This window comes from Cupressus sempervirens, chromosome 5 (genome assembly GCF_028749045.1).
Source record: "Cupressus sempervirens isolate cs-2001-9-10 chromosome 5, ASM2874904v1, whole genome shotgun sequence".
NCBI classification, from domain to species: Eukaryota; Viridiplantae; Streptophyta; class Pinopsida; order Cupressales; family Cupressaceae; genus Cupressus; species Cupressus sempervirens.
The window spans coordinates 954,581,260-954,591,480 of record NC_143122.1 but is presented as its reverse complement, the minus strand read 5'-3'; the positions used below and the strand labels follow the sequence as shown (position 1 = coordinate 954,591,480).

At 34.6% G+C, this 10,221-nt stretch overlaps 1 protein-coding gene across 1 annotated transcript; it reads left to right on the top strand.

Annotated features, from left to right (window-relative positions):
- Positions 1-403: 403 nt before the first annotated feature.
- On the top strand, positions 404-4,489 carry LOC149559123 (protein SENSITIVE TO PROTON RHIZOTOXICITY 2-like). Its single transcript, XM_089828370.1, has 2 exons — positions 404-1,541; positions 4,279-4,489. The coding sequence occupies exon 1, from the start codon at positions 442-444 to the stop codon at positions 1,444-1,446; it is 1,005 nt and encodes a 334-aa protein (XP_089684496.1). The 5' UTR covers positions 404-441; the 3' UTR covers positions 1,447-1,541; positions 4,279-4,489.
- Positions 4,490-10,221: the final 5,732 nt, after the last annotated feature.

Here is a 10,221-nt window from a genome sequence, read left to right as displayed (position 1 = left end):
TATAATTGTGGCAGTACTATACATTATTTGATATAGCTTAGAAGTCATCGATGTGTATGTTAACATTTAATGAAGTTAAGCAATGTAGTCATACCTTATAAATAGTTACATAAGACATGCAAATTTTTTTTTGTTATACTCTACTTTCTAGTTCTTGAGAGGTATTTTTAGTTGAATGATTTCTTTTTGATTTGTATTGTTTCACTTTGATGTATATGAACTTATAGTGTAATTATTTTCTACCTGAAAGCAAGAACTACAATTTACTTGATCAACTGAAATAAAATAAAAATTTACGTTGAAATTTGACTTAGTATCGATAGGCTCTATTCTCAAAACATCCATTAAAAAATGAACCTTCCCATGACGAGGTGCCTTTAGGAAACTTCGCGTGGCCTTCCTCTCGAACGAGTAAAGAAACTAGGGCGAGATTGCCCTAGTATGATGATGGAAGAGATTGGGTTTTGCAGGAGTAGCGAAGGCATGGAAGGTTCAAGTGCAGAGTATTGTACACAGCTGGAGAGTCCCAATGAGCGGGGAGAGGAGAGAAGAGATCTGTTTGCTCTGACGTCTAAGCTTTCAGGCCTTGGTGAGAAAGCCCATGAGCTGGAGCAGGTTTCCAGGAGTGAGTGCGATCCTGAGCAGCAACAGGATCTTCATGGAGCGAAACTATCCCTGGATTCGGTCCTGAGCGAGATCATCTACCCATCTGGTTCGATTTTTTCGCAGCTGCCAAAGGAGGAAGAGATTATAACGGTGAAGGAAGGCGATATTCTGGCAGAGCTCGTCCATTTCTGCGAGGTGTGCGGGAAAGGATTCAGGCGAGGTGGGAATGTGCGCATTCACATGCGATCCCACGGGGAGCAATACAAAACACAGGAGGCCCTCAAATCGAAGAGGCCGAAGAGGGTTGCAGGAGAATCGTATTTTGCATGCCCAGTAGAGGATTGCCAACGGAACGGTGGGCATCTGAATTTCAAGCCCCTGAAATCGGTGGTGTGCCTGAGGAACCATTACAGCAGACGCCACTGCCCCAAGATGTACACCTGCAACAGATGTGGGAAGGACTTCTCTTTTCTCACTGATCTTAAAACCCATGGAAAGAGATGCGGACGCTCTCCCTGGCGCTGCTCCTGCAACACCGCGTTTTCTACCAAGAATAAGTTGTTCCGCCATGTTGCCGCCCTCTCTCGGGAAGGTCACCACCACGTGCCTCCCACAGCCACAGCCACAGCCAGCAAAGGCGAATGCTTGGATGCTCCTGTTCAAGATTTAGCACCGATATGTCTGTCCACTTTACTACAAGGATCAGATGGCTGTGCCGGTGATCAAGACTCTCAATACGCGGGGCAGGAGACTCAGTTTCCTTTTCTCGACGAGTACAGAGGGGAGGACGACTTGTACGGATCCCTATTTTGGTCTGACGGAGATCTGCCTTGGACATAGGCACTTGAACGTCTACGTTTTTACAGATTCGTTTCTTTCTATTCCATGGGGCGATCGATTCGTTTCTGTACATTGACCACTGTTCGTATGTTCAGGTAAAGTCTATTTCAAGGCAAGTCTTAATAAGCCTGCAGATTAAATTTTCCAATGAGGTCACTCTTATTAAATTTTTCAATGAGGTCACTCTGCTATTAAATTTTTCAAGAGGTCACTTCTAACAGAATGTGCAAGATCTCTAACAATATTTGAAATCTAAAACCTCTAATCAAGTATTTCTCAAGAGTTTGAAATTCTAATGATATGTTCTTAGAAAATCTTTTCTTCTTTCTTTTAACCTAATACAGTCTGGCTATTCTTCATGCGAAATGGCTATTCAGCCAAGTGAATTGCTGCTTATTGCAATTTATTAATTATTTATAAATTCTAAAGTAATTATTTTGTAATTTTAATTTAATTTCCAATAATAGATTAAAGTCTATTCTTTTTGTTAAGTGGATGCTTCCTTCATAATAATAGAGATTGAAGTATTTACTGGAATGTTCTATTTGTTTGATTTTCAATATATTGCAAGTGTTTTCACTTTTGAATTTAAATGTCATTAAGACATGAACTTTTAGTAATATACTGTTATGTTAACAATTTTAGCTCTATAGGTAGTATTATGTTTTTGATAGAGGAAAAAAATTGAATGTGGATATTTTTCTAAAGGTGCAATCAATTCATTTATGTATATTGACGAGTATTGGTATGTTCAGGTAATTTTTATCTTCAGTCTATTTAAGGCAAGTCTTAATAACCTTGTAGATTAAATTTTGGTCAGTCTGTTATTAAATTCTCCAATAAGGTTACTTCTAACAAGAATGAGCAACATCTCTAACATCTGTAGTCTAAATCCTCTAAGAAAATATTACTTAGGAGTTTGAAATCCTTAATAGGGTGTTCCTAAAAGAACCTTTTCTCTAACATTTGACATAATGCAGTCTAACCATGCTTCTTGAACCATTTTCTAATTTTATCATGGTAGAAGGTGTTTATTCTATTTTTCAGATAGATTGTGTTCCTATAATTGCTTCAACATTTGGGCATCACACATAAATCAAAAACCTTCATCCAAAAATAGAAACAGTCTACCCAAAAAATAGACTCTAAACAATTTTAATAGATTATGCAAAACTGCTATCTTCAATGATAGAGGTTGTTTTCCATGATGCCATTCATAGTAGAGATTAAAGTATTTAATGGAAGACTCCCTTTTTATTTATTTTCTATTTCTTGTAAGTCTTTTAATTTTTAAATTTAAATTTCATTATAATAAGGAGGTCAACAATTTGAATTTATACTTGTGGTATCGGTTCTCAATGCTATAAAATTTACTTTTTGTTTAAATACTTTTATGATAATACTGTTATATTTGATAGAGATAAATGCAGGGTTGCTCTTTGTTGTTCCATAGGCCAGCACCCTCTTTACACTTTTATTTATCAAAACACAATTTGAATCTATTATATTAATAATGTTAATTAAAGTATAAATATTTAGAATATCTATTTTTTTAAATTATAATTTTAATATTTATTCAACTTTAATATTATGTAGAATAGTAAAGAATGAGCTCTGATCTCATGTAAGAGTTGATGATATCAACCATTAGAGTCTGTTTACAAATAGATCGTTTGTAATAGAATAAAAAAATTGAAACAGAAAACCTACAGAAAACAAATGTCAAAAGCTATATTGAATATACAAGTAGTCTTCTCTCTTACTTAATTCTTATTGAATATGCGACCATTACATCCTTGGAAAGTAAAGACCAGTCGTTTAGAATATTGAATTTCATTCCTTTCTCTTTTTTCTTTTTTTTTTATTGAAATTCATTCCTTTCTCTTTGGTCATCCTTAAGACACATCCCGCCAAAGTTGTCAAATTATTTTTTCTAAAAACGATACATATCCAACATGCGGTTGATATCAGAACATAACATTCATACCTCAAAATAGAAGAAAACTCAAAACAGCACGATAACAAAACGGAAACAGTAGAAATCAGTAGGGCAAAATGCATATATTCTATTAATTTCACAGTCAGATCATGGGTAGTGAAATTTAAAGAAGATGCTCCATATCATCCCTCCTTTGATAAAATCTGAATTGTACGAATTTGGCAAATTTAAGGATCTGGTAAATTTTATGGTATTCTGAATTGTAAGAATCTGGCAAATTTTCCAGTCTAATGAAATAAAATTTATCTGAAATGGTTAACATCGCCATCATTTGTGTGTCTGATACTAGTTCTACTCTTTGCGAACTTCTCTTTGTAAATGTTGTTGTCTTCATTGTGCTCAATTTCAATATAAGCTTGAACAGTTGTAGCTTAATATGGGTATATTTTCAGTAACATTAAAAACTAGACCAATGTCCATTTCTCTAGGTAAATCAATCCTGACAGACATTATATTTATCTCTTTCGTTATCATGGAAAGAGTCTAAGTTATTCAGTGTGAATGTCTTTATTCTGTGGTCTAGTTTAACATTTACTTTTTAGTTCCTCCGTAGCAGAGAACTATTGCCGAGCGATCAGCATAACTGGTGATTAATCATCTACCCCACTACCAATCGAATCGTTTCATTGTCCTTTTGCATTGGTTACGTTTGATAATTTTCCTTCTAAAATAGACATGAAATGATCGACCATTATTAACGAACTATTCACTATGCTTGTTGGCACATTTCCTCTTCAGATCAATAATTCCGCAGGTTTTAATGCAAGAGAAGACGGGAAACTCAAAATGATAGTGTTTTTGTTTGACAGTGTTTTGGTTTACCGTGTTTGCAGTTGGTCATCATTGATGGCACATTTTGGCATGAGGGGGCTACTACCGAATATTAGTATTTATCGTGTGGTTCCCATTTCTACAAATGCCATAACACTTGGCATAGTTGCATGTATCTTTTGGCATGCAGGTGAGCTATGTATAATATTTAAAAAAAAGTTTCCATTCATTTCTATTTCCGAGACACAACATAATAAAAGGAAAAACTGTTTTAAAACATTTGTTCAGAGCTCATTCACATTGTTTTCCAGATCACAGAAGCAATCTGTAGTTTTCCCTATCAATGCAAATCATGCGGCTATTAGTAGGCTAATAATTCTTTCTGTTACTATCTTTAGCATTTATTTCTCAGTACCACAGGCAGGAAAAGCCATATAAAAAGTTTCAAGCGGTATTTCCCACTGTGTCAATATTGTTAGGCTTTTTGACTGTGATGAGTTTTAATGGAGAAATCGTTGAAAGCTAATAAAACCATACAGGATCAATTTTATATTGTATATCAATTGCAATCAAAAAATTTCCTTTTAGATTGTTATATTATTGCTCAGTCTGGTGAGAATAACCAAACAAACACATGATTTATCCATTTGTATTGTTGTACTATTTTTCTTAAATTGACAACGCTTCTATTGAATGTATTTCTGTTAAAGCAGGACTTATAATCAGCATTGACTGTAGCTGCAATTCAAGTTACATGGATGCAAATGGTATAGAATGGATTCTTCAAGATAGTTATATAGAAGTCACGAGAAAGTAGTGATAAAAATAAGAGATCTAATATACTAGGCAATGAAAATTAGAAATAAACACTGAACTAAGAACATATTTTATTCATAAAACTGATTGCTTACAACCTATGCAATAGCCTCTATATATAGAGAGCCTATGAGATGAGGACATTAATAAAAGATGTTTCTAGAGGATAAGGAGATAAAGCTGTATGACCTATTCTAGAGGACAGCATCCATATCTGTTACCAAAGTTAAAGGAAATATGGTTGCACACCTATAGTGCAGTTATAACAGAAATTGACTGCTTCATCTTAGGTGTGATTTTTGTTTTGACTGTTTCTAACATCCTCCCTTAATTTCTACCACTAATGATAATGTGTGGGAGAAATTACAATAAATTTTTTAGATAAGATAGGTCCCAGCTTTGACCCTTCTTAGGTACCTATTTACAACATAAAAAGAGAGAGGGGAAAATTATATGACTATCCCCCCTTAATGTTGACCTCAATCATGCCTAGCATGCCCCGTAGTTTTAGAAATTTGGCCTCAAGCATACTTTTAGTAAATATGTCTACTGCTTGGTCTTCACTTGCACAAAAGAGAAGATTAACAAAATTTGCTTGAACAAGATCTCGAATATAGTGAACATCAATCTCAATGTATTTTTTTTTAGCATGAAAAACAAGATTATTTGCAACTTGAATAGCACTTTGATTATCACAATACAAAGGAGTAGCTGAACTCTGTGCAAAACCAAGCTCAAATAAAAGGTTGCGAATCCAAACTACTTCATTTCCAGCTTCTTTTGTTGCTCTATATTCTGCTTCACATGAGGACAATGATGTAGTAGTTTGCTTTTTGCTACTCCATGTAATTGGACCTAACCCGAGTTGAAAAATATAACCACCAGTAGATTTCCTATCATCTATGTCACCTCCCCAGTCTGAATTTGTGAAGCCAATCAAAGAAATTGAAGTCTTGTAACTATAATGAATGCCATATTAAATGGTGCCACAAATGTATTGTAAAATTCTTTTGGCAACCAACCAATGAGTTTCTTTTGGTTTCTGCATAAATCTAGATACCAAATTGACTGCAAAACAAATGTCTGGTCTAGACTATGTTAGATAAACCAAGCTACCAACAAGCTGTCTATATAAAGTAGCATCCACCTTCTTGGAAATACATTCTTTAGTAAGCTTAATTCCAGATTGAAAAGGAGTAGGGTTGGCTTACATTCAAGCATGTTAAATTTATCTAAAAGATCCAAAGCATATTTTTCTTGAGAGATAAATAACCCATCATGAAGTACACTAATTTGCAAGCCAAGAAAATAATTCAGGTCACCCAAATCACTCATATGAAATGCCCCTTTAAGATCTGATTTGAAATCACTAATTAACCCAATATTTGGTCCAGCTATGAGTAAATCATCCACATAAACTGCAACAAGAATAATTTCATTTTGCACTCTCTTCACATAAAGATTTGGATCTGATTTGCATTTTTGAAACCCATGAAGCTGAAAATACCTATCAATCTTCTCATTCCATGCTCTTGGTGCTTGTTTAAGCCCATAAAGTGACTTCTTTAATCTACAAACAAGATTAGGATGTTGCTGATCTACAAAACCTGGTGGTTGATTCATATATATTTCTTCATATAAATCTCCATTTAAGAAAGCATTTTTTACATCCATTTGATGAATATGCCACCCAAGACTTGCAGCCAAAGAAAGAATAATTCTAACTTTATTCATTTTAATGACAGGAGAAAAAGTTTCTCCATAATCAACACCCTCTTTTTGATTAAATCCCTTAGCAACCAATCTAACTTTAAATTTTTCTATAGCACCATCTGATTTAAATTTTTTTTTATAAACCCATTTGTAGCCAATGACATTCTTATCTTTGGGAAGTTGCACAAGTTCCCACGTTTTATTTTTCAGCAAAGCATCATATTCCTCTTCCATAGCTTGCTCCCATTCTTTCTTCCCTCTAGCTTCCTCATATGATCTTGGGTCATTTACTTGTAATACTTTGGCCATGAGAGCACTACCATTCCTCCCTTGGATCTTTGAGTCTTGCCTATATATTTCTTCAAAACTCCTTGTCTTTTGGCTAGCTGAAAAGTTATCTTCTCCATCATTACTACCTGCAGAAAATGTCTGATTACAAGCATTAGTTGTGTTGTTTTCATTAGTATTTTCATCATTTGTAGAAGTGCACAACTCATCCTCATCAATGTAGTCTCCATTTCCTCCTAAAATATCTGAAAAATGAGAAGCATTTGTTGTTGTAGAGTGAGAAGGAGTGGCTATAAGTTGTGAATGCTCATCAAACTTCACATCTCAACTAACAAAGACCTTGTTTGTTGTCAAATCATATAACCTATAAGCCTTTGATTCTTCACTATAACCCATAAACAAACATTTATGACTCTTTGGTTCTAACTTTTTCCTTTGTGCATTAGGAATGTGTGCCCAAGCAATATAGCCAAATACTTTAAAATATCCAATGTGAGGTTTCTTAGCACTCCATGCTTCTTCAGGGGTGATATTTGTGAGAGCTTTGGTGGGGATTCTATTTATAATATGTGCAGCACAAGAAATAGCCAAATCCCAAAATTTATTATGCAAACTTTTAAAATGCAACATATAATGAGCCATTTCTAAAAGAGTTCTATTCATTCATTCAGCCACCCCATTTTGTTGAGGAGTATAAGGAACTGTTCTTTGCACCTTAATACCATAATTTTCATAAAATGACTCAAAAGCATAATTGCAATATTCACCCCCATTATCTGTCCTTAAACATTTAATTATTTTGCCACTTTGATTTTCAACTAATGCCTTAAACTTTTGAAATACTTCAAACACTTCTTTTTTCCTTTCAAGAAAATAAACCCATACTCTCTTGCTATAATCATCAATAAAAGTGAGAAGGTACCTAGCACCTGAAAGTGAAGGATATCCTGGTTCACATAAATCACTATGAATAAGTTGCAATAGATGATTAGCTCTCCATGCTTTACCTGAATCAAAAGGATCTCGATGATGTTTCCCTAACACACAACCTTCACACACACCTTCACAAGCTGAAATTTTTGTTAATCCTCTAACAATATCCATTCTAACCATATCTTGTAATTTTTTATAATTTAAATGTCCAAGTCTAGCATGCCAAAGTTGTGAAATATAATCAGTTTGAGCAATAAAAGCATGAGAGAGTGTATATTTTTCATCAAGAAACCCCACAAATTTAATTAGATTCTCTTCATGATCAACTCTACCAATATAAATTATATTGCTTGGGTCTTTTCTGTCTCTGACAATAACTTGATCAGTATTGACAACAAACTCATATCCAACTTGAACTATTTTGTATGCTGAGATAAGATTCACCCCCAATCCTTTAACCAATAAAACATTTTTCAAAGACCCATGTGTTCCATTAATAGTACCTGTTCCTAAAACTGGAAGTTTCATTTTATTGCCAATAGAAATTTCTTGATCTGAATTCTTCCCTTCATTAAAATCAATAAACAAAGATCTATCCCCAGTCATGTGAGATGATGCCCCCAAATCTAAAATCCATTCTTTATTAGAATTTGAAGCAAAGTATCCCCCTTTAACACTAGATTTACTTTTGGGTGTAATAATTACCTCATTTGATTTCTCTTTCCTTTTTAAAGAGATAGCTACGAAACTATGATTATCCTTCTTTCCATCCTTAAACCTTTCTTGCTTGGGTTTATATTGCTGCATTTCATTGTCCCTCTTCTTCAAACAAAACTTCTCCATGTGATTCTCACCTCCACAATACCTGCAAATAAAAGGCTTTCTTCCAGCTTGTTGGGTGATGCGACGCTCTCCCCTGCCCACAGGTGGTTAATTATGTGATGTTCCATGTTCACTAACAGTCATGGCTTTTGGTGCAATGGCAAATGGGCCCTACAATTGGTATCAGAGCCTAGTTTTGGCTTGGTCATGGGTTCAAATCTCCCCGGTGCCTTCCCGACCCGCGTAAGCACTTGGTATGCGTGTCGAGGGGGAGATTGTTGGGTGATGCGATGCGCTCCCCTGCCCACAGGTGGTTAATTATGTGGTGTTCCATGTTCACTAATAGTCATGGCTTTTGGTGCAATGGCAAATGGGCCCTACATAGCTTGCTTTTCTGCACCATCATTTCTAGAAAAATGATTAGAACTTTCATGATTTCGAAATTTATTATTTCCTTTCCAATTCTTTTTTCCATCATTTCTAAAGAATTTACTTTTGGTTGTATATGCATGATTCTTTTTAATATGCCCTTCTTTAATAAGCTGAACTTCTTCATCTAAAACAGATTTGGAAAATTGATCAAAAGTTTGTTGAGGGGTATTGGGATTTAGTTGAAGAACCCTTTTCGTTGATTCCTTAAAAACTTTATATGGCTAGGGAAGCTTACTTTCAACCATTGCAATCAACTGAAAATCCTTTTTTTGCATATTCAACACCTATTTTTTTAAGCTGAGTATTTAAAAAAGTAACTTCATTGAAGTAATCAGACATTTTTTCAAAATAAGATGGATCTAAATTCATCAATTTTTCTTCTATACTAAACGTGCTAGCCATGTCTACATCTTTATAATCTTTTTCTAAAGTCTCCCACAGCTCCATTGGGTTATCAATATCAACAAATCTTCTATTTAGATTGGGGCTCAAAGCTTTACCAATAATACCTCTAGCTTGCTCCAACTTACATTTCCACAACTCCTTTTCTTTATTAGTTTGTTGAGGTTCCCCAATTTCTTTATTTACTATCCTCCATAAAGCCTTCTCTCTTAGAGCATTCTTGACTGCAATCTTCCAATCTGCAAAACCACTTCCATCAAAGATAGGCAAAACTTCATTTGAAGAACCCATGTTAGCAAAAAGATAAAGTTCAAACAAATCTAGCAATAGTCCAGCAGCATAACAGCCCTGCAACCAAATATCACTCCAAAAAAAAATCAGCCCTACAAACAAACCATTTTCAGCAAACTATTTGCCTACAGCAAAACCCTCTAGCAATATTTCTAGCTGAATTTCTAAATAAATCTCCAGCTGAACTTGGCTAAACCTAGCTCTGATACCATGATAAAAATAAGAGATCTAATATACTAGGCAATGAAAATTAGAAATAAACACTGAACTAAGAACATATTTTATTCACAAAATTGATTGCTTACAAC